The following is a 27,247-nucleotide window of genomic DNA, read 5'->3' as shown; positions in this document are numbered from 1 at the left end:
GGAAGGAAAGAAAGGAAAAGAAAAGGAAATAAACAGAAAGGAGGGGGAAGAAAAGAAGAAGTGGTGCAACAGGTTTTAAGATTTCATGTATCCTGTGTGCAACAAGTGTTCTTAATATTAATATATTAAAAACTGCCTCTTAGTTTCTTACACTTTATTCTTTTTGTTGCAGCTTCTGTTGCTTTCATCATCCAGCCTTTGTTTTATCTGAATTGTGTTCATAATGCAGCACTTTACTATTTCCATTTGTCTCAATGTGCTTTTACTGCGTTCATGTTTTATAGTTGAGGGGTTTCTTCTTTTGCAGCCTTGTTGCGAAAAAATCCTCTTGGGAGAAAAATGAACTGAGAAGAGAAGGGAAATATTGAACAAGAGAAAAGACAGAGAATGAGAGGTGACGAAATCAAGGGATCAAATATTTCTTTAAAAAAAAATCATCAAACCGTCCAGGCTTTACAGGAGCTCAGATAACAGAAATGAAAGCTTTAATCAGACTGACACTCGCTGATAATCGAGTCTTTGTTCAGATTCAAAAAGGAAGCCTGAAAAAGGAACAAAGCCCCGATCATCAGTGATATTAGAAAAGAGTTTCATGCAGAAATCACACAGAAAGTTTGTGTTCACCTCCACTCAGCTGAAACAGTCATATCAAAGGATTTATTGGTTTTAATTAATGACAGAGTTTTCTCTGGGACAAAAACAGAAAGAAAACATACAAATGTAGCAATTTTAACAAAAATGTAAAAAGGGAAAGCAGAAAACATTCACAGAAAATGGGTCAATCCTCTGGGGAGCATGAATCATGAACATTTTTGGCCTGATGGGGGTGATAAAGGATTAAAAAATGAAGGTTCTTCAATGGCAAACATAGACCAAAAACTCTGGTCAATGTCTCATTTAACTGTAAGCACAATGTTTTCCTGACCATCTCTGCCCAAACCCTTTTCCACCTGCAAGAACTTTTACAGGGATCCAGGAAGTTCAGAAAATCAACACATTCTCATTCCCAACTTCCTGTAGGTAACTATGATGCTGTTGATGCTCTAGCGTCAGTTTTGCATGTAAAGGGCTCTATTGTCAAATAAATATGCAATCTTGGGTAGACTTTCAAAATAAAGGCACAATAGCTACTTGATCAGGGTTAGAAAACAAAGTGATTTGGTTAGATTTACACACAGAACTACTTGGTCAGGGAGCCTCATGGTTTGCTTTAAAATATGCACCTTCTTACATAAGTTAATGTACATTAAGTCAACTTTGGTTTAACACTTGACTTGAACCCAGGGCTCATGGGTAAAAGTCCTGTTTATATGACCCATCTGTCCACCCCACGTCCAACATGCAGAGACATGGGACTTTAAAATGTAGTCTGCAGAAATGACACTACAGGGGTAACTACAGCTTCATAACTTCATAGCTTCATTTCCTGTAAAAATGACATATAGGTCACATTTCAAGTTAGCTAATGTTAGCAAATTGCCAACTAACTAGCTAGCTAATGTTGGTAAAATACTAGCTAGCTAATGATCAATGTAGATTAGCTAGCTAGTAAGCTTAGCCTTTTGTTAACAGTAGCTAATTTAAAACACCTACAAGCAACTTTCATATGGTGTTGGTTTTGGAGCCCCTGTGGACAAAAATTTTTCAGTGTAGATGATCTGAGTGCAGAGCATATCGAAACACAAAAAACAGGAAAGGAGAAAGTCTGACTGAGGTATCAAGCTTGCTCAACTGTCATTGGAGGGCAAACAGGGGCGGGACTTAGGGAAAGGTCACCTGAATGGATGGACAAAAACAAAAAGATAAACTAAGAGAATAAATATGTTAATCTCTTTGTCTGGTATTTACCATCAGAGATAAAAGAGTTTAGAAAAACCTCATACACTGCTTTGACCTCTCTGGGGTCTGTTGGTCCCATAAAGGGACAACAGACGTTAACATTGTTCTGTGTTGTAAAATGACCATTAACTGGACCCTTGAATCCTAATGTTAATTAAAATATTAGCTACGACTCACTAGCCGTGCTAACATTAGCCCTTAAAAAGCTTTAAAACCTTGTCTGTGAGCATTAATGTCGGATGAAATGTGTGTAAGATTCGTTGTCGGACTTGGAGCTGATTTAACATGTGACAAGTTTTTACATGTAGCACACAGAAAAATCAGTCCCAATCAGAGGACATGTGTGAGGACAAAGTGTTTCATTTCAGGCGACAGCAGAGGAGAGCAGCTGCTCAAATTATACTTTTTCAAATGTTAACATTAGATTTCTTTTTCAGTAGATATCTGGTGTAACTGCAGCCAAAGGCTTTGACTGACTTCTGCTTTGCTTTGAACGAGGTCTCTGCACTCAATTTTAAATGTGTGAAGGAAAATAAGTGTTTCATTTACACTGAGTGATTCTCCAAAAGCTCTGTGTGGCATTAAAGGCTTCAAGAAGCTGGAAAGATATAATTATTTTATTTTTTATTTTGTCTGTTATTATTATTTGTGTATTATCACTATCCTCTGCAGACACGGCACAAGTAGGAGTGCATTCTGAAGTATTTCTGTACATATTACTGCAAACATATTGGTTAGATATGAATTCTTATCAAATAACTTTTTCTTCTGCTCTGTCTTGGCCACAAAGATGATGTTGATTTAGGACAAGACACGCAGCACTATGTATATTATTAGTTATGTTTAATATATGTTTGAGTCATAAAAAACTTTACCAGTTACAGAAATCATATAAAAACAAACCAGTCAACTATTTAAAAGTCAATATTATGATATTATATTTTTAAAAAAATATCGAAAAACAGGTCGGTCTTTAATTGTGAATAAGAGAAACAATTATACGAGTAATCAACACGTTCTCACTTGTCAAACACAGCAGCTTGTGGATGTATGCAACATCTGGGAGGACTTTCAAAATTAAAGCACAAAAACTGCTTGGGTAGATTCAGGGAAAGATTTAGGTTAAAATAAGTGGGTTACTTTTGAAAGTTTATGTATGTAATGTAAAGTGCAAATTGCATATGCAAGTAGTTCATGTAACTCAAGCAATGTAAGTTAACATATGTACGTATCTTAGATAAGTTAATGTACACAAGTTACGCAACATTTACATAACAGATGTTCTGTAAGTTCAAATAAGTTAACATTGACTTTTGGTTTCATGCAGGACAAAACCCCCGTCTCTTTTTTGCTTTTCAAGTTAGCTGATGTCAGCAAATCATTAACTAACATTGGTAAAATGCTAGCTAGCTAATGATCAAAGTAGATTAGCCAGCTAGTCACCTGGTCTTTTGCTAGCATTAAAGTTACTACAAGGAACTTTCTCATTGTGTTGATTTTGGAGCCCCCTGTGGACAAAAGTGGTAATGTTAAAAAAAGTCAACATTGACTTTTGGTTCCACACAGGACATGAACCCCATTGTCCTGGGTTTGGGTCTCACATATTTCACGAGCTCATGTCAGGTTCGAGCTGTATATTTATTTATTTTTATTTTTTTTATTTTTTTCATTTTCCTCCCCAGTTTAGTTGTTGCCAGTTCCAGTTCCCTGCATTTATTGTCCCTGTCCCTGTTTGGTACACAGAGGGAAGCTCGTTAGGAAAAGTGTTGGGCTGTAATCAGGTTTGGGCTGAAATATGCTAATAAGAGTCGAGTTCGGGACGGTTTCAGACAGAATTTTGTCGGCATCAGGTCTCAACAGGCTCAACTTTTCAGGCCTGATTAAAGCGCCACCTGCATCAGAGTTTGAAACAGAGGCTCTCTGTATTTAATATGTTGGGAGTGAGAACAGGCTGTGATTATCAAGTCACCGTCAGAAAATAGTGAAAAATCTCTTTTTTTGTTGGACCAGCAGCCTAAAACCCAAAGATATTCAGATTAGAGTTATGGAAAAACATGGAAAAGCAAAGAAAGCAGAAAACTCACACATCTGTGAACCTGGACACAGATTAATGTTACAGCTGTGACAGTATTCAAGTGTCTCACTGTGTCTCCCAGTGCTCCCTGTCCGTCTCTCTCTGCATTTGTCTGTGTGTTTGTTTCCTGGCGTGGCCGTGGTGCAGTAGTTACTCTCACGGCCAGTTCTGATTTTATTTTGCTCTTTTTGATTCAGTTTTTTGAGCACTAACCTGCTGTCTCCTGTGCCTCAGGATCACCTCCTGCCTGCCTGCTCACCAGTCTGCCAATCACCTCCCAGCCTTCCAGCTAAACCTGCCAGCCACACTCTTCCTCACTCCCTCTGCTCATACCATCCTCTTCACCATTAATCACTCCTCCTGCTGCCGCTGGATCCTCCACCGCTGCCATCAATCCCTCCTCCAGATCAACTTTTAGACTTTTTTATCAAGACTATTACCTTAACTATTACTCACTGTCTGCATACTATGTTGCTTGAAAAATAAACTTTAAAACTTTTAAAACCTCTGTTGACAGTATAATTTCAGAAAATGTGTGTAAAAGGAGACTCACACTATATTTTTCTCTCCAGAGAGACAAGTTCTTACAAGTAGAGACAAACAGTTCAATCAGTCCCAATCAGTTGCACATGTGTGAGGACAAACGAGTGCTTCATATCGGCTGACAGGAGAGGAGAGCAGCAGATCACTTTCAGTTGTGTTAATCTAAACTTGTTAACTGGATCTGATAAAAAATTAAATGAAAAATATGTAACAGTTGCATGAGTAAAATTCAATACTGCAGGAACACTGCAGGAGTGCAAGACGAGTGCAGTCATAAATCAAGAATTACATGTGAGGACAAGTCCTCCACTGTCAGTTGATCTGTTCATAACTGTCAGTTGTCTGTCGATGTCAAGTTCAGCCTGTTATCCTGAAAACAAAAGTCCACTGCTCTGAAAAAAAAAAAAACACTCTCACTGTCTCACTGCTGCCAAACTCCATTAACATTTTGCTCAATTTAACTGTTAGAAACATCTGCTCCTTCTACAAGATTATTAATGATTTCTTACGACTCATTAACAGACACTTACTCATTTGGTGAAAAATTCTGCATTAATTTGAACTCTGATTATTGTGAAACGGGCAAAAAGACAAACAAAAATGGTTATTCTGGCCCAGGATAGAAATTTCAGAGAACACCATGACAGCAGTGTCGTTGTCAGAGAGGTTCAACTTAACAATGTTAAAATGACGTATCAGAATCATTTTAAGATTATTACAGAAGATATATTACAGATTTCTCCTTCAATTAATTTGGGTGTTACCAAATGAATTTTTAAATTTTTTTTTTAAGTTGGTTAACTTTTTTCCAGTGAAGATTCAAATTTTGAATCCAGTAAGATGAACATAACTGATCTGAGGTTTATTTGAAAAAAACAAAACAAAAACAAAAATTTACAATTACAATTTACATAACTTCTTAAGTTGGTTCTCTTTTTTCAGTTCGTGTGGTTCTGGATAAAAACTGTATGTAGATAATAAATACAATTATTTCTTTTAGTATAATATTTAATTTTAAAGCTAAATCCAGAAGTAATCTGAACCCAAAAGAAAAAATACACTGCAAAGCCAATTTCTTTCTACAAAACATTGCAGTGTAGGACAATATAATATGACACAATGCTTTAGTGAAGGATGAGAATATATCAAATTCCACTTGTCAAATGTATATTTCATTTTCTACTTATATTTGAACTGTAAATCTCATCATTTGAACTACTGAAGGGATCCTGTTCTGTCTTTTTAATTTTTATTCATGTTTGTTTTTTGTTCACTTGATATTCCCTCTTTTTTGACGTCACATTTTCCTGTCGATGTTCTTGTTTGTGTTATGTGTATTAATTAAATTGAAGAAAAAGGCCAAATGAAAATGTCTCTGTACCTTAAAGAACCTGAGAGCGTTTCTGAAGTAAAGTAAAGCTGCTCTGTTTCAGTTTAAACATCCACAGAGTAAAGATCTAGTGACTGACAGCGTCTGTGTTTAATCTCAAACATTAACCACAAATTGAAACTTTAATGACTTCGGCGATGAATGAAGAATCAGGTCAGAGGCCAAACGTGTGATCCGCCGCTCAGCGGTTTAACCTCGCCTCACACCTGCAGAGGTTTAAACAGTAAACTGTAATTAGCTCAGCTGGGCTTCACTCTGATCTGAGAGCTTATTTTAAATCCGAGCTGAGAATCCGATAATATGAGACCTGTCAGGCAGACGGAGAGGATATGAGGACGGTTAGAGGCTTACGAGGAGACGGAGATGGACTCGGGTTGATTCACTGAGGCAGGAAAATGGTTGAACACAATTTACACGTTTAAAAAGCTGCCTGAGACTTTATCTTTAACTGCACAGAGTCACATTCAAGTGACGCCCGTCAAACATCATACGTAACATTTACAGTGTTACAGTACTGCAGTAATACTCTCGTAGACTCCGCCAGATGTGACTCACCTCTTTCTCCCCACAGATGTGACTGATGGTGGATCCGGAGGCGGGGCTGGAGGCGGGGCCAATCACAGAGACCACGCCCTTTGGCAGGATCTGACACACTGAGAGAGAAAATAACACCAGACAAAAAAAAAAAAAGGGTTGTATTAGAATATAAACTTAGACATCCAGCACACAGAGCGATGACTGAAGCTCTGAATGAACGTCAGTCCAGTATTCTCTCTTTTAGCTCTGTTTTCGGTCTCCACCACCTCCTGAGGGAATTATTTGTCTCTTTAGCGGCTACATGCTCCACTGTGTTCACCAGCTCGTCTCCGACTGTGTCTGCCTGCTGGTTTCTGCTCAGCAGGTCGTGTTCGGTGACTTTTTTACAGCATTTTCTCAGAAACACAGTGAGAGCGGTGAGAGAACCAGAACAGTCGTGTTGCAGCAGACAAACAATGAGCTGAAACTCACTGCGAGGCTCCATGAAGCTGATAATTCTCTGGAGGTTGATCACACACACCCAACACACTCTCACATCAGTTTTATTTCATACACTATTATCTATTGCTGGAAGTGCTGCTTTGTTTCCATTTATTTTCATTTAGAAATCCCACTGAACTGAGATCTGTGATGCATTTAGTGTTCTGGTATACTACTTGTATTTTAGGTTTGGTGTAGTTCATCCTTGTATACTTTTGTATATTTTCACAGTTTAGTATAGATTGTTGTTGTATTTTATTCAAAGATATTTTACAGATATTTAACTTAATTTTTGTGCTAAGTCAGGGTATAAGCTACACATTTTTAAAACGCTGGAGCATGCCAGAATCACTTTAGGCCTACAACAGTGATGAAAATGTTAAAAAAGAACTTTAATGTATATTATTCAGCTCCAAATATTCTTTTGTCAATCAGGAAGTGAGTGGAGAGGATTTAAAGAGCTGCTCGCATCCTGTCAGAGGAGAAGAGAAGATCACAGCTCAACAGTTCAGAGCAAAAATCTTCAGTTACAATCAGATAAATAACGTTTTGCTGCAGTGACCAGGTCATTTTAATCAATTAATCAAATAATCCGATGAAGGTTGTTGTCCTGAAACACTGTTATTAATCTCTGATTGCAAGTGAAGAAGACAGGAGTCTTTTTTATCCTTTTTTCTTTTGCCAAAAATTAACAATTTGGTGAGTTAATATTTTTCTATAATCCTCAGTAAACATTTTGGCCTCAACTCCAACAATGACACACTATGTAGTCAGAAAATAAATGTTCCAGTAGTCATTTATTCTGCCTAAATTAAAAATTAAAAAACCTTCTAGTTTGGCAGGTTGAGCTGTTTGGCATCGATGCCACATAATTGTTTGTTCTGGTTCCTTTTTTTTCTGCTTCACAAAGCAAAGACGTTTTATTTTTAGTTGTTTACGTGGAGCAGAAATAATCGAGTGATTTTTAGTTTTCATTCAGTGATATTTCTGAAAGGAATAAGATCTTTCACTCAGACGGAAACAAAACAAAAACAGCTGTATTCATCTACTGAGAAGCTTCAGCGAGAAGGAACACGAGGTTTTATAATCAGGGTTAAAGAAGAACGTGTGCATGGATGCGGAGGTTTTCATTTTTCTGTGGGCTCTATGGTTTTCCTCATAATCCAACGTTTGTCCTGTATGATCTGTGTGTGTGTGTGTGTGTGTGTGTGTGTGTGTGTGTGCACGCTCTGACAGAAAACATTAACTGCTTCTCTGTGGGGAAGTCTCTCTTTGTGCCGCTGGCGGTTCATAATCAATAAACATCCTCAGCAGGCGCTCGTGCAGAACGCCGCGAGCTCCTCGGTCACAATGACCTCAGCTTCACACCCGACGCTACACCCTCTGAATCTGTAAAACACCGCCGCCATCCGTCTGTCCCACTGTCTGCATGTCTGCCTCCGTCGTGTTCAAGCAGAGACCGAGCGTGAAACAAGCAGTCATCTGTGAGAACGATTGATTTGTTAAAAACTTCCTACAGTCTACAGAGAAAAGCTGCTTGAACCTGATGAAGTCAAACTGGTTTCCACGGAAACAGGTCAAAACAGTTCAAGATTTAAACTAATCTGAACTAACTAATCTGGAACTAAACTGGCTGCTCTCTGTGACTAAAACATTGAATATTTTGTCAACTCCATCAGATTTCCCATCTGATGGAACTGATGTCTATAATTGATAAAAAAATGTAATCACTAGGAGGTTGGCTCAGTACAATGTTTAATAACAAAGAAATTGAACTTTTCAAATACATTTTCCATCATAATTGAAGCGTAAAAATCAAACTCCAGTGCTTAAAAATACCCTGAAGGTATTTTAAGCGCCTCTGTCTCTTCACTGTAAAGCCTCTCTGTGTAGTTCTGTAGAAAGTGTGATATTTAAAGTGCAGCTTCACTGAGTGTCGAAGCTCCGTTTCACCTGCTGCACTGTTGACCTGTCTTGTTAAATAAAGGTTGATGCTTCTTCACAGAACACTTACTGAAGTTTACCTTCAGTGGAAATGTCAGCCGTAGCTGAAGCAACACACACTGACAAAACTTTCAGGAAGATGAAAATAGAGGAAAGGATGGTTAATGGCTTACTGGTGTCTGTGGTGTCGTACTGGGAGTCCTTCTGCAGCTCGTAGACGTCCACCTCCACCCTCGCCTGGGAGGAACCCTCCATCAGACTGTTGATATTCTCCCTCGCCAGAGCCAACGCCAGACGTTCACCACGACCACACACTGACTGATCATCCAAAATGGCCGCTGGAGGGAGAATGGTGGAGAAACAAAGATGTGAGACATGTTGTTTATATGGACAGTGTGGTTTAGGATCAGGAGCATAGTTCAAATTACAGGGGAGCTAAAAAGAGCTCGGCTCCTCTGAAAAAGACATGAGCTCCCCTGAAAGCCACTGTGTCACTATTTTAACATAAGTAAACCACAGTATTTGGTTGGTATATTTCTCATATTTGCCCTGTTTTCGTGGTTATTTCAGGGCAGATCACTATTTTTGTTGTCGCTGTGGAGAAACTTCACACCATCTCTGCATTAACGTTTTCTGTTTGGCTGCCCTACAGCTACAATACTTTGACAGCCAACAGGCTATTTATATACCTCTCCTCATCCCACTGACAGGCTTTTCCACATTCGTCCTCACAAACTTCCTCACTGACGCGCGCTGACAACAGTTTCATTGTTTGGATGGTATTTTTGGCCAAAGAAACATTCAGGATGCTGTTCTTGGAAGATAAGTGAACGAAACATGTCGTAAGTCTAAAACACTGATGGAAGATTAAAATTAAATTCACAGAGATCCTACATTCTGTCTAAAAATGCTGTAAGGGGCAGATAAACTATTTCATACATTTAAGTCCTGATCACAGATCTCAAGATAAGAACATTATTTAAAGAACATCTTCTTCACCTGAAAACACTGCAGAGCAACAACACGTACACGAAAGACGTAAAAGGAAAAGGTGTGATGAGTTTTCTAATAATCCAGATACAAACTACCATCTACTACAGGTGTAAGTGGGACAATGATGATTGGCTCTCAGCCGAGTGAGAAAACATGATGAGCAGCAGCAGGATGATACTCGTCCTTTACACTGGAGCGGAGCGTTCGCAGCAGCTGCAGGGAGTAAAAACTACTCGTCATCGTTTCTATTTCCTCCTGCTAGTAAAGAAAGAGTACCTGCTGGCTGTACAGTAACACCTGCCATGTTTATTTTTGTCCCCGCCTCCCCGCTGACTCGCCTGCTTTGAATATCGAGCTCGTTGAACAATGCGGCGGCGTGATCGGAGGGCGGAAGGCAAACGGCGAGCGCGCTCACACACAGCAGATGGAGGAGCAGTCAGGTAGTTCATTATATGGAAAGTGCACATTTTAATAATGTTAGGTGCTTCAACATTTTAATCACAGAGGGAGGAGGAGCAGGAGGCTCAGGAGATGATTACAGGCCTTTAGATGGATATTTTTTACAGTGTAATTCATCCTCCCTCATTTCCCCATGTGAGCGGACACTGAGCTGTACCGCCGCAGAGCAAAGACGCCCAACAACAAGGCTGAGAATCAAAGTGAATCTGCTGCTGAGACTCAGTAACAAGCAGAGAGTCTGCCGCTGCCAGGCTCTGTTCTCGATTTGATTTGTGTTTCTTAAATAATTAACGCCTCTCGGGGCGAACGAGGAGGCGATTTATCGTGTCCTTCCTCAAAAAGCCTGTTGTGGATTTTTGCAGTTAAGGAAAACACAAAGAAGGGCAGATGGTTGGTGTTGAGTTAAGTGACGCTCGTTCAATCGTCGTGGAGTGGCGAAACTCCCCAGGAGGAAAAAACACAAGAAAGACGCTGTTTAAAGTGACATCTGAGGAGCTGGATCTGAGTCCTGCAGTGTGTTCCCCTGAGTAACGTTCATATAAATGCTTTTCCCAAATGTGTTTTGTCACTGGCAACATTTTTTCCCCCAGAAAAGTGATGTTCTCGTCCCCCGCAGAGGCTGCACAGAGGTGGTCGAGGTGAATATGACACTGATGACGTGCTGCACACTGTTCTAGGTCGAGGCTGCGAAAAGACTTTGAGAGAGTTGAGAGTTTGATCCAGAGTAGAGAGAGGGAGAGGATCCACTTTAAAGTCTGCCATAAACACATATGAGGTGACAGCCTGAAGCTGGTTAGCTTAGCTTAGCATAAAGGCTGGAAACAGAGGAAACAGCTAGCCTGACTCTGTCCAGAGCTCACAGAATCCACCTGCCACCACAAAGGAAAGAAAGAAGAAAGAGTCTCCAGTTTGATAGCAATTATCTCTCTCTTATATTTACAAGTCATTTTAAAGGGACAGTCCACCCCAAAATAGTATTATTTATCCATCTAGATTTTTTGTCGTGAGTTGCAGAGTTTTGCCGATATCAGCTGTAAAGATGTATAATGTCTGTGAAGATTCTCAGTCATCCAGGTCATGGTATTTGCTCAGGGTCATTGTAGGCAGCTGGACTTGCTTAGATCCAGTATAATGGATCTAAGCAAGTCTGTATCTTTGTATCAGTTTGTATCTGGCACTCAGCTTGTTTTCAAGTGGGGAAGCTGCACAGAATTTAAAACCAGAACTTTACACAAACTACTGTGTGACCTGCAGTTATGTGTTAATGTGCATCATCTTTTTTTTCTTGGTTTCTAAGATATTTAGAGTTAAAATTAAACTTCTGTCACACAGTTTTGCTTTTGAATAAATGTTCAGTTCCATAAAGTGTTATTGGGGTTATGCATTTTTAATGTAAAACTGAGCTACTTTTTATGTCTCAACACTGGACCATTAAGATTAAAGAGCCATTGATATTTACAGCATATATCTGCTGATGGAGAACACAACAGCAACACCATGGAAATACAGTATATTACTGCCATGGTTGTGGACAGAACTACACTATAAACCTCACATTCTGCTTTGTAATATTGTTGAGATAAATTACAAAGTGACACAGCTGCCAGTAGTTTAATTCACAGGGAAATTTGCCTCACAATTTCACATCTATGACAAACTGAAATATTCATTAAAAATAAAGTGAGGGAAGAGAAAGAGTAGCACCAATGATGGGAGGGGAAGTGCTGGTTGGAGACACTTCAGACTGACCCCTACAGTTTTGACGCAGGTCGCCGGTTGTGCAGTAAATGTATGTGTTACCTCGGGGGGCGTCCAAAACAATCTCAGTGGTGCTGAAGTGCCTGTGCAAGTTAAAGTGTAACCTGCAGTTAAATTTTTTAATGAAATTTATACGTAACCTTAAAAAATTACAATTTTAAAACTTAATTTAAGATTTTTTTTGTACATAGGGACAAAAATTCAGAGGCAAAGGCAAGACTCTTTAAGAAGAAATGTGCCTGAGTCAGCGTCTGACTAATGTGCAGAAGTAGGTGGTATTGAGTCTGAGCAGCCATCTTTCAGTGAGTTGGTATTGTTTAGTTAGTTTTACAGTCTATTTAACTTCCAGTGTGTGTGCTACGGGTGCACAAACTCCTGCCTGTCAGGACATCAAGTCCACGGTTTTCCTGACAGGAGAAGAGCGGACGCTGGCTCTCGTTCCTGGACGCATTTCATGCAGGTGAAGACACAGGACTAAAACAGTGGTCCAACTGCTGGCTGACACTGACCACACAAACACCTAACAAACAAAAAGTGTATTGGAGAACTGTTGCCCCACGCCACTTAAGTTTAGTTTCACTACTATCAACAGTTTGTTTTCACATTTTCATGCTGTAGTTCAGAATCAAAAATCAAAAACATATTTAAAACACACTGTACACATACTGACACCATTTTGGAGCTAAAACTAAGCTTGTGTCACCAGGCTGATACTGGCTGTCTTTTTCTGTCTGACAGTTTGGAGGGAGAAGATTTCTACCAGACAACAACAACCCGGTGTCTTGAGATAAAATCTGAAGGAAGGCAGTCAGGAAGCTCAACTGTGGGATGAATGAAACAGAGTTAAAAGCTCAATATTTGCCTCTGAAACGCAGTCGAGGAAAAGAAGAAAATCATGAAACAGCCAATCTGATGTCTTCCCTTCTTATTTGCACTGAGCCCGTACTGCATGCTCTTTGTGTTATTGGAAACAGATGATACAGAGAGAGAGAGAGAGAGAGAGAGAGAGAGAGAGAGAGAGAGAGAGCTCAGTATCTCCCCAGAGGGAGGGGCGGAGGGGGAAGAGGAGGAGGAGGATGAAGATGAGAGGGAAGATAAAGAGTCTTCTTCAGGAGCCTCAGCAGTGTTCAGACATTATCTGTGTTTACACAAGATCTGTTTCTCTGGGTCACTACGACCACACACACACACACACACACACACACACACACAGGTTAACAATGGTGCAGAGAGGAGATGAAGAGAAGTAATCACAGAGGGTCAAACACTTGAACTCTGTCCTGAAAGTTTGCAGAGCGGAGACGCTCTCTTTGTCTCCTGGTTTATTTTCTCTGTGTCGTGAGACACTCTGAGCGAGCGGCCATCTTTGTTATCAGCTCCCTGCTGGACCAGGAGACAAAAAAAAACCCTAAAGAGAGCAGTGAACGTGTGACAGAATTGGAGGATGGAAACAAGGCAAACAGCACATACTGAACATTCATCTGTGTGGATGAAACTGGACAAAACCTCTCCACAGGGGAAGAAATGTGATTGGACAGAGACAAACTGTGGATGTCCCAGACCAGAGATGGTTTGGTGTTACACAAAACTCTCACTCATTTCAATTCAGAGTGGCTCATTTCATTTCTGGATGACCTCCATAATCAACTTGTCAGTGGAGGAGAGAAGTCGAGGGGCGAGAAATTCCTTCACTTTCATTGTTGTGTTGGATAATGTGGCATTCCAGCTCTCTGCTGCAGGATGTCAGTACTATTCCTGCATTCACACTCCACTTACTGAACCCCACAAAGGAGTTTTTCTCTGCGTGCAGGTGACCAGATGTCCTCACTGGAGGCCATGAATGCCAGGCATGGTGACACTTCTTCTGCAGAGTGCTGGAGAAGGTTCAGACATTTCAGACAAGACAATTATCATGCTGATAATTTCTCCAGTTGTAGGATAAAAAGGAGCCGATTCTCATATTAGATGAATATGTGAATTCAACACATGTAATGTTTCATATAAAATGTCTTAAATATGAAAGATACAGGCTGTGTGCCAACAACAAGATGCTGGTGGACTTTTAAAAAATGCAGTAAAAGTTCCCTCTTGGATGGTAGATGAAATATTTTAAAGTGCCCTCTAGGGTGGCCAGGAATCCAAGACAATGTGATAAAATCCCCTCTAGTGTGCCTTTTCAGTGGACAGGATGTGAAGAAGTGCCTTCTAGGGCTCCTTCCAGTGGAAGAAAACACAGTGCAGATTCATACAAGCTGCCCTGCAGGCTGGAAAATAAGGTGGCCTCTATGTTTCTGTAAGTGGTTGGTTAGTTCTACATGTGTTTTGAGGTGTAGCTGTTGTAGTTTAAGTCATAATGAAATAATCTTAATCTAAACCAGGGACTGTAGCTGTTTCACCATGAACACATCATGACTTTTGGCATGCTGGTGATCCAACACATGCAGCTGGTGCCCTTTTATATTATGTTGCCCTTAAACCTCAGAAAGCCTGAGTCCACCATCATTTTTGTTTTTTAGCTCAGTGTGTTATTAGTGACGTCAGTGTTTTGGTGGTCTGAGTTAGTTTTGGAGTTGAGAGTACAAAGATGCATTTTGGTGATGAAGAGTTTTTTAAAAAGTGGCTTCTCTGACCACAGCTGAAGTTTCTCCTGCATGCAGAATCAAACGCTCCTCACCTGCTGCTCTGACCCTGTGTGTTGCAGTTTGTGATAAACCTGTTTTGTCGGTCTCTTTGTGTTTCCTGTGAATTACCTGCTGACAGCCTGTTTACCAGCTCTGAACTGTGAAACAAGCTCCACTCAAATTTAATATCAATTTACGCTGTTTCAACTTCACTCGTTACTCTGCTGGTGGTGAAATACCTTCGCTCCGTCTGCCCGTCGGTGCACAAACGTCATCTTGCGTTTATGTATTCAGTGGGTTTGTATCACGCTGCCATCGCCGCCACCACTGCGCATTTTGTTGTGGATTTAACCTGAAACCAACAATAAAACACCTTTCATGGAGGCAGATGGAGCTCTGCAGCCTGATTTTTTTTACTTCACCCCTGGAGGCGGTGGGACTTCAGAAACATTGACTAACAGGTTTTCTTGTCACTTTCCACCTCTGAGCTTCATGCGTTTGACATCCTTTGATACGAGCGTGGAAGTGTGGACTCTGGGGGCCACAGGTAGGTCGACAGATTCAACCAGACAAGACAAAACAGAGAACGAAAAAAACAACAAGTCGCTCCATCGGCCTGGGGCTGGAATCACTGCGCCGCAATCCTCTGGTGGCTGATGTCCTTTCAGAAGCAAACAAGAAAACACACCCTGCTCAGTGCGCACAGTGAGTCCATGTTTTAATGGATATATTGATGTTTGTCCTGCGACGACATACAGTTTGGTTTCAGTGGAGCTGTGATGTGGCTAAAAACTGCTCCCTGAAGAATCCAGTTTCTGCAGGTAAACACGGAGGTGAGAGCTTGGAGACGTCCGATTCTCTCACTTGGTAAAATCAGCATGTCAGCGCTGTAATTGTTGCTGTCTTCAAGTTGAACTCCTGAACTTGTGGTCACGAAATGGGAAGTTGTGTCTACGATATGCTCCGCCTTCAAGTGGTTGGTTGTGAGAACACCGCTGCTAGGCAACAATGGCATAGACACCAAAACTGCTGGAGTCTAGAAGCCAGTGATGCTAACAATTTAGCAAGCTAGCGAGTGGATAATGTAATGCACGGAATGCAAAGGCGTGATGAAAAGATGAGACTGTTGGAAATATCAACTTTTTTTTATGAAGAAAAAACTAAAATTTAGGGCTCTACTATCTACTATCATTTTCATCCTCAATTCATTTGTTCCATAAAATGTCACAAAATTGTGAAAATTTTTGGCCCTTCCACAGCAGCATCTTTTTTATTTTTAATTTTTGGCAGCTCTGCCATTTTCCTTAGTAGTGAACACTAACATTACACTCAAATTTTATTTAGTTTGTTATTAGTTAGTTATGTTTTATGTCACAGATTAAAGAAACGTCTCCTTCCATGCTTTGAGCACTGAAAACAGATGACAATCTGCCACCAGAAATTGTTGTTATTTTTCAAATGTTTATACTTTATATAAAATTAAGAAAGGGAAGTGATGACACATGATGTATCTGTGGTTTCCCCCACTGACATTTACTTTAGTTTTATCTGAGTTTCTGATTGGTTTGTTTTTGTTTTGGTGATAAATTCCAGTTTCTCTGGCAGAGTGCTGATATATAAAACCATTCCTATCAGAGAGAAACCCTGCAGTTGTAGTTTGAGTCATTTAGCAGAGATACTTTGTTAAAGTGGAGCCGCAGGGCGTGTTTGTTAAAAACTTGCTGCTTTTCTCAAACGCTGAAATCCTTCAGATTAAAGGTCCGGGCCAATGAAGCATCTGTTTACTTCTCATTTCTCTGGTGGGTCGTTTCTCTCTGTTCTGTTCTGAGTGTTTTCTTTTCTTCCATCACTGTTTTTTTTAACATTTATTTTATGTATTTATTATTTTTATTTACTTGCTGTGCGTGTCCTGTAATGTTTATGACCTTTATTTTGAAGCTGGAGGCTGTAACAGGCTCAGAGGTCAGACAGAAGGGAACAAAGTTTCCTCCTCTAAATGTCTGAAATTGATATTCAGTTTGGGTTTTCCCTCCAAAATGAGACATTTGCCTTTTCAAATAAAAACTGACATCTTCACTTAGAAAATGACTTATACCCCGAATATGAAAAATGTACTTTGAGCTAATTTCTAAAGGATTAATGTTGCCGCCGTCCTGCGGTGACAAACTACCTTTTTCCACGCTGCTTCTCTGTAGTTTAGAGATATTTATTGACGAACTTGAGCTAATGAATCCTTCAGAATGACTGATGGCACAGGTTGAAATAATTCATGGAGGTTTTTAGCAGCAGCTGAAGGACACTGATGCTGCTGAAATGTTAAAATCCTTCACTACAATATTTATGCACTCGACTTGAGTTTTAATCCTGCTGGAGGAGAAAGTATTTCTGCACACTGATGAAGATTTATTTCAGCCTCAACACTGTAAAACACATCTCTGCATCAGTGCAGAGGGTGGACACAATAACATGAATGAAAAGTACATCAGTGTAACAAGGTGAGAAACCCACTGGAGGTCCATAAAAAGTGGATTTTTTGTAAATCTGAACACGGTACAAGTCTTAACGCTGTCCAAGATGTTTATGATTGGTTTGAAGAAATGCATGTTTATGTGTGGAGGATTCACATAATTGCAACATAAAAAAAAAATAGGATAGAGAATGTACCAAAAATAAAAACTTTCTGGTGTGAAAAGGCCCAAAGGAAATTTTGAGTCTTTCAGACTCTGACCATTAAATGTCAAACTTTTCCTCTGCAGTGGAAACTTCTTCGTCAACACTCTGAAACTCAGATCGACTCCTGTTTGTTCCCGTTCTGGTATCAGCTTCTCTGATCACTAATTGTGACCTGAGCTGAATTTATTGACCTGAGAGCCGGTGCGGCGGCGTGGCCGGAGAGCTGCAACATAAACACAGAGCTGCTCTAATTACCGCCTCCGTTTCTGAGCTCATCTGGGTCGTTTCTCAGCGTGACGGCGATGAATCTGCTCGTTAAACATATGCGACTGATAATTAGAGCCAAGTCATTGTTGATTTCTGATTTGATTGCTGCTCATGTGAAGTGCTGCTCATAATTACATTCCACGGATCAGACGAGGATCTGAAATACCTGAGTCGTCTGAGGACGCAGTTTGCTCAAATTCTGTTCCTGTAAAGAAGATTCACTGTGGAAGTCCATTTTAGTCAATATTAAAGAAATAAATAAAAAAATAAAGCCATATAAAAGCCAATAAATAAATGAGGAAATAAATATAAATATAAAATAAGTCAATTTAAAAAATGAAGTTTTTCAAATGATGAAATCTGCAAAAAAGTGAGAAAACAGTTTTCTGAGTTTTCAGTGAAGGCAGTTTTGAAGCAGACCGGTAAATTTTGAAATAGACTAAACAAAATGATGTTGTCCTATAATAAATTAATTTTTTTTAACTTGAATATTTGAGTTTTAGAAACCTCCCAAAAAACGTGCATTTCAAAAATCGTTCACAGTGAGCTGTAAACGTGTCTCGTCATGGTTTAGGTGCTTGAAAATTATTAAATTAAATTATTATTCACTTTCACTTCAGTGACTATTCAAAACTTAAAAATACACATTCGGGGAGTTTGTAAGTAGTTAATATTAAAGAAGAAACCTAAATTATCAAAACAAAACATTATTACTTGGTGAAACTTTCAAAACTCAAAAATCTATTTAAATAAGTTTCCTTGTAAATATTAAATTTTTCCCTGTTTATTTATTGAACTATAATGACTAATTTATATATTTATATTTATTCATATATTTATTGCCTCATTTATTTTATAGGAATATTTATGTATGTATTTATTTGATGTTGACAAAAATGACATTCTGTGGTTCACTGACACACAAGTTTGTTGTCTCTTTGTTAGAAAGTTTTTATTAAAAGTAAATATTATGTTAAGTTCAGAGACATTGTTGGGTATCATTGTTGATCACACAAGTGTGTGTCAACATAATGTCAAGATTCTTTCTGGTTGATTTAATCTGATACTTGGAAAAAGAAAACATGCGTGAACTAAGGTCATGAAACTGTTTGTTTCTTTGTAAATCTTTGTAATATGTGAAGCCACTTAATAACATCATGTCCTCGTTAATAACAAAGTCATCACATTCTCATTTTGAGCTGATAATCTTTTTTCCTAGCATAGCAATAGAAGCTGTTGATAGAAACAAATCAGATAAATAAAGACAATCAACAAATGTAGCTGTCATCTTTCAAACATGCAGTCAGATCAGCTGGATGCAATGCAGCAGGTGACCGTCCCAGGAGGAGAGGAGGAGAGCGGATATGAGCCGTGCTACAGCTGGGACTGGAGGCTGCTGCTGGATAATGTCCACATCATTGTATAAAGGATACTACATGGGCTCAGGAACACTTTGGAAAACCGTTGTCAGTAAACACAGTTTGTCTCTGCATCTACAAATGCAAGTTAAGACTCTACCATCCAAAGAGAAAGACATATATCAACAACATCCAGAAACACTGAAGACTTGTGAGATGATGGATCACAGAGGGAAACATGATCCTGAACCAATGTTTATGGCACATGTTGCAGAATGAGTGTATATTTACAAAAAACAGTAAAGTTTATCAGTTTGAACACTAAATATCTTTGTGCTGCAAAGTTTTTCTTGACTGCTCTACATCTGTTTATCTTTCCTAGTATATATTGTTTCACCATGTAAGTAATAAATAAATAAAAAATATGGAGGAAGTTCTGCAAATGTAAAACTTACACCTGCAGTAGAGCTTTCATAAAGCATTTAAAATGTAGTTATTGTTTTACAGATGAGAAGAAAAAACGAGAGCCTGTTAATTCTGTCTCATTAATGAAGTGTGTCTTATGTTGTTTTTCTGATAAACGTAAATAAAAACAATGAAATGACCTGTTAAATTAGTTTACGTCTCATTTATAAAGTCTGAACATGTGCACATAATGGCAGTAAAAATGGTCAAAGGTCCTCAGGAAAAAGGTTTTGGAAACACTGGTACAGAGATTTCTCACTTGTAGCTGAGGCTTAGTTAGCTCACAGACAGCTTCCTCTGTTCTGACTGGCTTCAGGAGGATTATTTCGTGTGTAAATGTTGTCCTGTCCGTGTGGGATAAAGACGAATTTAGAATGAGGCTGAGGTGTGAAGGTATTTTTTCATCTTTCTTTTCAGATGATTGTTACTCAGCACCAGCAAACATCCTGACGCGCGTGTGTCTCCTGATGATTGTGTGATGTTTGGTTGCCTTCCACAGCAGCATGTAAATCTGCCCGACAGGACAAACTTGTACCAGCGTTTGACTGCCGGCGGTTTCCCACCATGACCCGAGTCCTTGAATGACAAAAACACTCTCACAGAGTCCTTTTTTATTCCTCTGCCACTGAATCATGAGCCTGGGAAATTTGGTTATAGCCGAGTGTGTTGGAGTGGAACTAAATTAGATTTTCCACCACCTGAAGAGAAAAATGCAGCTAAAAGGGAACATTCACGCACCTGAACACGGTCAAAAAGCTTTTTTGGCTGAATTTAAACAAACACAGACAGTCTGGCTGCTGATTGGTTTTTCTTTAAACACCTCAGACACAGCAACAGATTTTACTTCAGACTTTTTTGATTACTTTCCATTACCTTTGGATTACCTGAATGTAAAATATATTGAAATTGTTTAGCCTTATATAGTGTTTTTTTAGGACCACAGCTAACAATTATTTTCATCAATTAATCAGTCCATTGTTATCTCAATTAATCGATTAGTTGTTTGGTCCATTAAATGTTGATCAAAGTTCAAGATGACATCTTCAAATGTCTTGTTTTGTCCACAACTCAAAGATATTCAGTTTCCTGTCAGAGAGGAGTAAAGAAACCAGAAAATATTCACCTTTAAGAAGCTGAAATCAGAGACATTTGACTTTTTTAACATTTTAAATGATCATCAATTAATCTGTTGACCATTTCCTCCATTAATTTAGTCCAAAAAATGTCAGAAAATAACCAAGTTAGAACTGAAAATGATGCTCTCCTCCCGCTCTTAATATGAAGGGCTGGACTGAAGACTTTGGATTGATCCTGAAATGCAGTTTTTCTTTAAACCCTCTGATTTTTTTCCCAATCAGTTTTAGCAACAGACGGTGGGAGACTGTAGCCTGACACAACAGATGGTTTGTTACACAAAACCATCTGGGAAGCCATCCTTAGAAACTGTTTGGAAAAGGGCAAGCACTTCCAAAAAACATTTGGCAGGTGATTGGATGAACCATCTGTCTATCTAGTCTGATATTTAAACAGTTTTACAACAACAAACATCAACTTTCCTGACTTGTAAAATTATCTTTTAATTTGACAAACATCACATGTGTGATTCATGGTACAATTCAACTGAGATCAAAAATTAATTTGTCTGTCACCATAGACTACAATTCAGGTTGTTCATGAAATTAGGTGCACCAGAAGAGGCGTGACTTGAGCACTTTGTAGGACACTGTGAGCATCCAACCTGTCCTCACTACCGACTCATCAAATACGGCAGTTTGGTCAGCGGCTGTAAGTTTCAAACGCTGTAGGTTCCCGTCTAGCGTCACTGCTACAAGTTAGTAATGATAACTATGCAACATCATTGTTGAGTTTCAAAATAAAGGTACAAAAACTTAGGAAACTTAGGAAAAGATCATGGTTTAGGTTAAAATAAGTATTTAACATATCCAAGTTAATGTACGTAACATCACTTATGTATGTTATGTTATGTTATGTATGTATGGTCAAAAGAAGTCAACATTGAGTACTGGTTTCTCCACCTGACCTTCTAATTACGCAGACTTTAACACCATGTTAGACAGGCGCCTCCAGAAATGTTACTGGAGGAGTACCTACAGCAGACGTAGCATAGGGGCGTCAACCAAGCTGCCATATTTGACACGTCAGGAGTGAGAATGAGCTGCATCTAACCAACTAGCACTGACTGCATCCTCAGTAGAGTACCAAATGTGGATCAATCCACCGCTGAAAATAGTCCCTAACAAAAGCACTTTTTTCTCCCCCTTCTGTTTTAGGAAATTATTGAACCCTTTTTTAAAAAACATATATATGTGTTTGTGTTTTTATAGCTTTACATCAGGGATTTATTGACAATAACAAAACTGTGAAATAAAACCAGCCTTTTTTCTTTAATATGGGGCTGAAACTCCTGGAAGATGAACTCATATGTTTCCCTTCATGAATCATTTGAGTCTTGTCTCTAAATTTCTCTTTTCAGCAGAATTCAGCCTGTTATATCATCTGTGAGGGACTTCTGTTATTTTCACTGTAACTTCACTTATCACACATAAAAGGAAATGTATGTGTGTGCGGATCAGTCCGCTGTTATTAAAGGAAGAGTGAAAGGTGAGCCATTACACATCGCCAGGCGACCCGGTTGCCATGGCAGCTTGAATGTAAGTGCCCTACAGTTTTGCCGAGGCCCTTCGCGATAAAAGCAGCAGGGATTTGAACTCGGGGGCCGTCGGGGCTGAGAGATGAGCAGGAGGAGAAGAAGAAGTCTTATCTGCTGCGAGGAGAGAGCTGAACTTTTCCTTCAGTGTTAAGTCTCAGCTTTTATTGGAGTTAATCTTCCTCTGCGGCCGTGAGGAGGACACAAAGTGAGAGGTGCTGATAGCAGGCCTCGCCGTGGATCGCGGAGGGAAGTCACGTAGACGCTCCCTGATCCACTTTCTGCAGAGTTTATTTGCACCTACAAATGATCCAACCTGGGACGGAAATGAGACGAGGAGCAAAGACGAAGAAGAAGTAGCACCGAGTGAGGGAGCGGGTGAGCGGCGGAGACAAAGGGAAGCCTCGAGGGGCTCGTAAAACGCAAACAAAGCAACGAGATAGTGTGAGAGGAATCAAGATGGCAAACAGAGACAGCGGTAGGAGGTGAGAGGAGTAACAAAACGACGAGGAAACACTGGAGGAGAGAGACGGAAAAACAACAAAACTGAGGAGTAACGAGTGATGGAGGGACGTTTAAAAATAGAGGTAATACAGTTTTTTATCAGTTTACATGTTCAAACAGGACAGAGGAGAGAGGATTAATACACAGAGTGTTTTTATTTAGAGAGCCAGGAGGATTCTGGGTAAACAGTGATACTGTGTACTGTGTTTATTATGTGATAGTGAACCTGGAGTTTGAATTAAGGACCACAGATAAGCTGCCAATAAGTGTCAGTCATATTGTCAAACAACTCCTCTCCAGAATATTATACCAAGTCAAGACTATCTAGTCCCAGCCAAGTCCCAAGTCAAGTTAAAAAACAAGACCAAGTCCCAATAAAGTCCCAAGTCAAGACCAACAAGGCTCAAGACAAGTTCCAACAACAGTTAAGACCAACAAGTCCCAATCAAGAGTCAAGTTAAGAACAAGTCCAAATCAAGTCCCAACCCTGCTGACACCAAGTTGTTGCCGACATGGAGCTGCAACATAACTTTTGTTAAATATGACATTGTAGCAACCGACCAAGTCAATTTCCAGAGTGTCATCAGCAGTGTGTTATTTTAACATGACTGGTGTGTTGTCTCAACATTTCCATCACTTGTTGAAGATGTTGTGATGTTTCATGAGGTGCAGGAAACGTCATGCAGAGGACGTTCAACAGATATTAAAATTACATTACATTACATTTCAACGACGTAGCAGCGACGTAACTAATGGTAACAATGTAACTGTAACGTTTCAGTTACGTTTTTACGTCACAAGTGATTTGTCATAAGCCAGTCCAATCTAGAGTCCAGTCAAGAATCAGCAAGTCCCAATCAAGAGTCAAGTAAACATCAACAAGTCCCAATAAAGTCTGGAGTCAAGACCAAGACCAGTCCTCCAAATATCAAGGGACACTGTTTTTGTTAAAGAAGTATTTCACTGCTAGAAAGACCGTCTTTTCATAGCAGGAAGTTGGAGTTTAAACTATGCTACGACTCTGAAAGGTTTAGTTGTTAGCAGTTGTTGCTTTGCTGCAGAGTGATAATTGTGGGATTCAAACTCGTGTCGTGGTGACGGTACTCACCCATGCGGACGGCAGAGAGGGTGTTGGCCTGGCTGAAGGAGAGCGGTGCCATGGTCAGCAGCAGGACGACGACGTAAATCGACAGCAGCAGTGCTGGCAGAGCCGGCATCTTCCACTGCTCCTCATGGAGAATGGTCTGCTGGCTGCCTGTACCGCCACCTGCAGGACAGGAGGACTCATTACTGACCAGAACATTTCACATCCTGTTTTTTATGATAGAATTGAACCGCTGCCACACATTATTAACGGAGGCTGTAAAAAAAAAACAAAAAAACAAATCTTGCTGCTGACAGTCAACAAGCAGCTTCTTCACAGTTTCTCCATAATCACACAACTTGCAACAAGCATCCGTCACAACACACCGACACTCTTTATGAGCTTCACAGCATGTTGACAGATACAGAAACATTATCAGCTGTGAGGAATTAAAAGGATTTATTCAATTAAATAAATCTGAACAAAGCAAAAATCTACACCCTGTACATTAGATTTGTCAGCACAGACTCCACACTGTCAAAATAAAACACACTTAAATTATTTTGTCTACTCTGGTTTATCATATTTTTGCCTTTGTTGTGTCTTCCATCAACAAATCCTGTGTTTTGAGAAAGGTAAGCCTTGTCGGCTTTTGTGTTACAGTAAAGTTAAGTTACAATTAAACTTTCTGTCTCCTCGTACCCACCCTGTAATCAGTATTTTATTTTATTGTATGAGCCAGTGGTCTGCCTGCCTGCCTTCCCAAACTGGAGGAGAGGAGGATTCATTTCCACTGAGGAAGATCATATCGAACTAAATCATATCATATCATTTGAGTAATGAATCTTGTTTTTGAACCAACCAAATTGTGTCCTTCACACTGAAAATTCAAAAACTATCAAGTTGGCATCCAGTTTCTGTTCAGATTTGTCATCATACTTACATCTTTGATCAGATTGTAGTTTTGCAAATTTTAAAACTGTATTGTAGAAAAAAGTCTTCGTGTAGTTTGACTGATTGCTTTGTGTAGTGGCCATGTCCCTGAAACAGTGAAGGTGAATTACTGGATTTTTTATGTTTGGTTGCTAGGCCATGCTAACTAAACGTAAGAAATAAGCTTGTTTGAAATGAAAAGCGCCTCGCTTATAAAGTGGGCAAGATCAGGCAGCCTCAGCTGGAGGTGGAGACAAAAAGCTGAAGTCGAACATTTTCCAGCCGCCTTCAGAGAATATACAGGAGACACTAACATGCTGTTAGATCACCTGTAGTATAACTGTTGTCTGCAGAGATGAGATCCCCCTATTTATACTTTTATTCTGAAGAATGAAAGGTTTTGTCCTCCAGGCTCAAACTTGCATTTTGTAAATAAGAACAACCAAATGATAATTTGGACTTCTTTAAAAGTTGTACCAACCTGATCTCACCAAATGTGTGAATAACATTTTAAGTCATTTCACTTAAACAAATTGTGAACATTTTACAACATTAACCACAATGAAGATCAAAAGGAACTGATTATTGTTACTACGTTCAAAATTCATAAAACGTTAAATGACCCTCGAAAATCTTAAAATGCACTGACATGACACACAAAAATGCCTTCCAATGAGATCATGTTGGCAGCGCTGGTGAGTCCAGAGAGCAGGGACTGTCCCACTGATGGACTCGTGAGTTAAACACGACAAAGGAGAAGATTCTGTCGTCTAGGTGTTTCAATGTGAATGAAGATCTCGACAAAAACCCCTGTAGAGGCATATTTTTTTTCCTTTTACATGTAAACTGTTTTTCAAAATTAGCTGGCTTACAGCACAATCTGAGGGAAATAAAGGTAGACAGAGAGACAACATGAGCTGAGAAGATTAGAGAGAAAGACAAGACAAAAGGAGGCGGAGAGGATGTGAAATTAAGAGGGAGACAGACAGAAGAGGAAAAAAGAAATGGAACAAGAAGATGGAGGGAAAGAGGAAATATTAGAGAACAAAAGTGTGTGAGATGAGGAGACGATCACATGTTGCAGAGACAGAGATTTAAAATGGCTGAGCGAGGGAGCATGACGAAACGAGTCCAAATCTTCAAAGTAGATTACAGCGACTGAAGCGAGATTTTTTCATTAGCAGATCTGTGTGTGTGTGTGTGTGTGTGTGTGTGTGTGTGTGTGTGTGTGTGTGTGTGAGGTTGTGTTTTACATGTTTGCAGTCTCAGAGCATCAACACAGCGAGCGCAGAGCCCCTGACAAACATCCACCACTGTTCAATCCCATCATGCCACTGCTTCATCTTTTCATCTCTGCATGGACAGTTGAGTTATGTTCGCCTAACCCCCCGCCAACAACACGCTCCTGATTTGTTTAACCCGCCCCGCGCTAAATGTTTATCGCCGCCCTGCCAATGAGGCATCCCACATGAATTTAAATGAGATTCCCAAATGGAATTTAAATTGGCTCGAGTCGATCGGGACGAGCTCGATGGCAGAGAGGCGAGACGCCGACCGGCGAGAGATGAGGAGAAAGAGATAAAAGAGTCCAATAGAAGAAAAGGAGGAGGAGGAGGAGGAGGAGGAGGAGGAGGGGTGCAGAGAGAGTTTCTGTTAGAAGTGATACAGATGATGATGATAATGTTTTGACTGATAGTTATAATACACACTGATTATTATCTGACATGTTGATGAGTGTTTCCAAGCTAATTGTTTTGTCTCGGCTTGAGATTAATGCTTGAACTGATTGCTGGTAAAATGATGAAGTCCTGATGATACAAAAAGAGGCAAAAAAATAATAATTAGCTGGAGCAAAAGAGTCACAGTCTTCCCATTTCTTTGTAAAATGAATCTAAAATTCCATCCAGTGCAAACCCAAAGCAAACTGAAAGGTGTTCTTGAGGGGTTTGGAGTACATGCATGATCATGGTGGGATATACGACTTCAGCTGCTCAACAGTCCTGTTTGGTCTCTGTTGTCCTATTTTGTGCTTCATAATGCACCACACATTTTCAATGGGAGACAGGTCTGGACTGCAGGCAGGTCAGTCTAGGACCTGAACTCTTTTATTACGAAGACACACTGTTGGAACACGTCCACAATGTGTTTTGGCTTCGTCTCTCTGAAATAAGCAGGGACGTCTCTGAAGACGTCGTCAGGACAGCAGTGAAGTATCAACTGAACGTTCAGGGTGCAGCCACCATTTTGATTCCAAAATATCATTAACATCCACATGTTAACTTGATTGATGATGGATAATAATTGGAAGATTAAGATGTGTTCTGGCTCATTTGTCCAGTTTGTGGGTGTTTTTCAACAAAAGAGTGTTTTTTGGTTTAATTATTTCACTGCATTGGATCGAGTGAACTTGAGAACAAGTGGTCTGCTGCAGCCACTTTTCTCAGAATATTATTGATCGGTGGAGTAATATGAGGCTTCAAAGGTGAGTTGCCTCAATTTTGTAATTGTTTGTTTGTAGCATTGATTGTACCTGCTGCTGTGATTGTATCTTGAAATGGTTTGCATTGATCAAAACACAAGAGTCTCAGCTTTCCATAAAATGTTGCGTGACTTTAAACTTTAACAAAGCAGCTTTTTACTTGGACCGTCTACTTAAT

The 27,247-nt window shown here is 39.7% G+C and overlaps 1 protein-coding gene across 1 annotated transcript in view; it reads right to left on the bottom strand.

Moving 5' to 3' along the window:
* Window positions 1-27,247, bottom strand: part of LOC146313581 (glutamate receptor ionotropic, kainate 5-like) — a 235,029-nt gene that overhangs the window by 67,658 nt on the left and 140,124 nt on the right. Inside the window, exons 3-5 of the mRNA XM_084738849.1 lie at window positions 23,682-23,840; window positions 8,981-9,145; window positions 6,402-6,499 (exon numbers count right to left, since the gene is read on the bottom strand). Of these exons, the coding sequence (XP_084594975.1) occupies window positions 6,402-6,499; window positions 8,981-9,145; window positions 23,682-23,790 (372 nt within the window). The 5' untranslated portion in view covers window positions 23,791-23,840. The remainder of the gene's footprint in view (window positions 1-6,401; window positions 6,500-8,980; window positions 9,146-23,681; window positions 23,841-27,247) is intronic.

The sequence above is a fragment of the Lutjanus erythropterus genome, chromosome 16 (genome assembly GCF_056507025.1).
Source record: "Lutjanus erythropterus isolate fLutEry1 chromosome 16, fLutEry1.hap2, whole genome shotgun sequence".
NCBI classification, from domain to species: Eukaryota; Metazoa; Chordata; class Actinopteri; order Lutjaniformes; family Lutjanidae; genus Lutjanus; species Lutjanus erythropterus.
This window is presented reverse-complemented; position numbering and strand designations above follow the sequence as displayed.